Source organism: Rosa rugosa, chromosome 7 (assembly GCF_958449725.1).
Source record: "Rosa rugosa chromosome 7, drRosRugo1.1, whole genome shotgun sequence".
Taxonomy (NCBI): domain Eukaryota; kingdom Viridiplantae; phylum Streptophyta; class Magnoliopsida; order Rosales; family Rosaceae; genus Rosa; species Rosa rugosa.
In genome coordinates this window covers 6073075-6075450 of record NC_084826.1, presented here as the reverse complement: position 1 = coordinate 6075450, position 2376 = coordinate 6073075, and the positions used below count along the sequence as shown (strand labels likewise).

Here is a 2376-nt window from a genome sequence, read left to right as displayed (position 1 = left end):
GCAGGAGGAGATACCAACGGATTTCTACGAAGAACAACTTCAGGTGGAGAAGGAGGTTCAACAACTGGTTGAGTATCAGTTTCTATATCAGAGGTTACATCTGGAACTTCATGATCTTCTTGCATACCAGTTTCTGCATCAGTGACTACTGCTGGAGCTTCTTGCACGGAGGTGTCAAGATTAAGAAACAAACTGCAATCCTCATCAACAGGAAGGTTAGGACTTGGAAACAAATCAGAGAGAAACTCCCCCTGACCAGAATCACATGATTTTCTAGTGAAATAGGGAGTATCTTCATCAAATTTCACATCCCTGGAGACAATTAGTTTCCTGGTAGCATAATTATAACATTTATAACCCTTTTGAGTAGATGAATATCCTAGGAAGACACACTTATCAGCTCTAGGATCAAGTTTATCACGTTGATGAGCTTGAATATGAACAAAACATGTGCAGCCAAAAACCTTCAACTGAGACAGATCAATCTTTCTCCCTTTCAACACTTCAAGAGGTGATTTGAAACCAAGTACTCTACTAGGGAGTCTGTTGATGAGATATGTGGCAGTGAGAACACCTTGAGACCAAAATTTTTTTGGAACATTCATTTGAATCATAAGTGCTCTTGTTTTTTCAAGAAGGTCTCGATTTTTTCTCTCAGCAATCCCATTCTGTTGAGGAGTACCAACACAGCTAGTTTGATGCACAATGCCTTGTGTGCTCAAGTAGTGTGACATATTATTGGACATATACTCAGAGCCATTATCGGATCTTAACACATGAATGGATGAAGAAAATTGAGTGTTGATAAGTTTATGAAAATCCTTAAAAACATTCACAACTTCACTTTTGAATTTCAGTAGATACAACCAAGTAATCCTCGTAAAATCATCTACAAATGTTACAAAATACTTAAATCCATCATAGGATTCAAGAACTGGACCCCAAATGTCTGAATGAACGATTTCAAAAGGATTACTAGCTCTAGAAAGAGAGGAAGTAAAAGGCAACCTAGAGGATTTTGACAGATGACAGACATCACATTGATTGTCTGCTTTGCACAAATTTGGAAACAAAAAAGACAACACTTTCTCTGAAGGATGAGCCAAGCGTTGATGCCACAAATGATGCTCTTGTGCTGATCTTGGACTGACTTGGAAAGCTTTGGAAACAAAAGGATTCTTGGACAGATAATAGAGACCATTCAAAAAGAAACCCTCACCAATCGTCTTCTTGGTGATGAGATCCTGAAATATGACATTATAAGGAGAGAAGATGATAAGACATTTTAATGTGTTTATAATTCTTCCAATAGATAGGAGCTGAAAAGGAAAAGAAGGAACATAGAGAGCAATTGACTCAACAAGATTGGAAAGTAATTTGATTTTTCCCTTTCCTAAAACTGAGGCACCTTTGCCATTTGCTACAGATACTTTAGAAGGAATAGACATTTTTTCAAACTCATGCAGATTTGTAATTTTATTTGTCATGTGATCCGTAGCTCCTGAGTCTATAATCCAATAATCATCCATAGCACAAACACTTAGAGCAGTAGAGAATGATTTTAGAGTACCTGAAGCTTCTTCATGTGGAACACAATCAGTCTCTACAAGAAAGCCAGCAAATTTTCCAAGGAGTGCAGTGTGGCCTTCAATCCCAGAAATGTCTTTTTCTTCACTGCTACTATGCATCTGCTTCTTGCTTAGATAAGCAACAAATTCATTGATTAAAGTAGTGGGATTGGCGGTGAAGTTTAGCCTACCCTCAGAAGGAGTAGAAGAAGTTGCTGCTAGGTTTGCCTTTGGTGGATTCCAACTCTTTTGAGAACCTTTGCCTTCCTTCAAAAACTTTGGCTTCTGTTCAGGATGGAGAATCCAACATCTATCCCTAACATGTCCAATTCCCTCACAGTAGCTGCACTTCAAGTCAGGTCTCTTGCCTTTGTACACTTTAGCTTCAGCTTGCCTGTGATTAGAAGCATATGCTCTAGTTTCAGATGCACTAGTCTTGGACTCCATATTCATCACCTTTTTTCGAACTTCTTCTATTTGAATGGTAGCACACACATTGTTGAAAGATGGTAACTCAGTATTCATAAGAAGGGCTAAATACTGTTTAGTACCCTGTGGTTTTGGTCGAACATCAATTCAGTCCCTCGACTTTCAATTTCATCAAAAACACCCCCGCACTATCATATTCTCGTCCAATAGGTCCCTCCGACTCAATTCCGTCAATTTCAGACGTTAAGTGCTGATATGGCATTTCCAACTCATCAAAAGTGGGGCCCACACGGAAATGAAATTCCCAAACTGACCCTGGGCAACAGAATATAGAAAAATCCAAAATTAATTCTAACTTTGAGGTTGAGGAGACTCGAAC

General features: G+C 38.8%; 1 protein-coding gene across 1 annotated transcript; it reads right to left on the bottom strand.

Moving 5' to 3' along the window:
- Positions 1 to 887: 887 nt before the first annotated feature.
- LOC133720200 (uncharacterized) lies at positions 888 to 2070 on the bottom strand. The gene is made up of 2 exons (XM_062146407.1): positions 1571 to 2070; positions 888 to 1244 (listed from the first exon to the last, which is right to left on the bottom strand). The coding sequence occupies exons 1-2, from the start codon at positions 2019 to 2021 to the stop codon at positions 1216 to 1218; spliced, it is 480 nt and encodes a 159-aa protein (XP_062002391.1). The 5' UTR covers positions 2022 to 2070; the 3' UTR covers positions 888 to 1215.
- Between the last annotated feature and the right edge of the window lie 306 nt (positions 2071 to 2376).

What these genes read in the sequence shown, in the direction of transcription:
- LOC133720200 (XM_062146407.1), bottom strand. Translation starts at nt 2,021, where the DNA reads ATGAATATGGAGTCCAAGACTAGTGCATCTGAAACTAGAGCATATGCT. An exon ending in TCCACATGAAGAAGCTTCAG is followed by an intron (nt 1,245 to 1,570) that starts GTACTCTAAAAT and finishes GTCATATTTCAG; the next exon opens with GATCTCATCACCAAGAAGAC.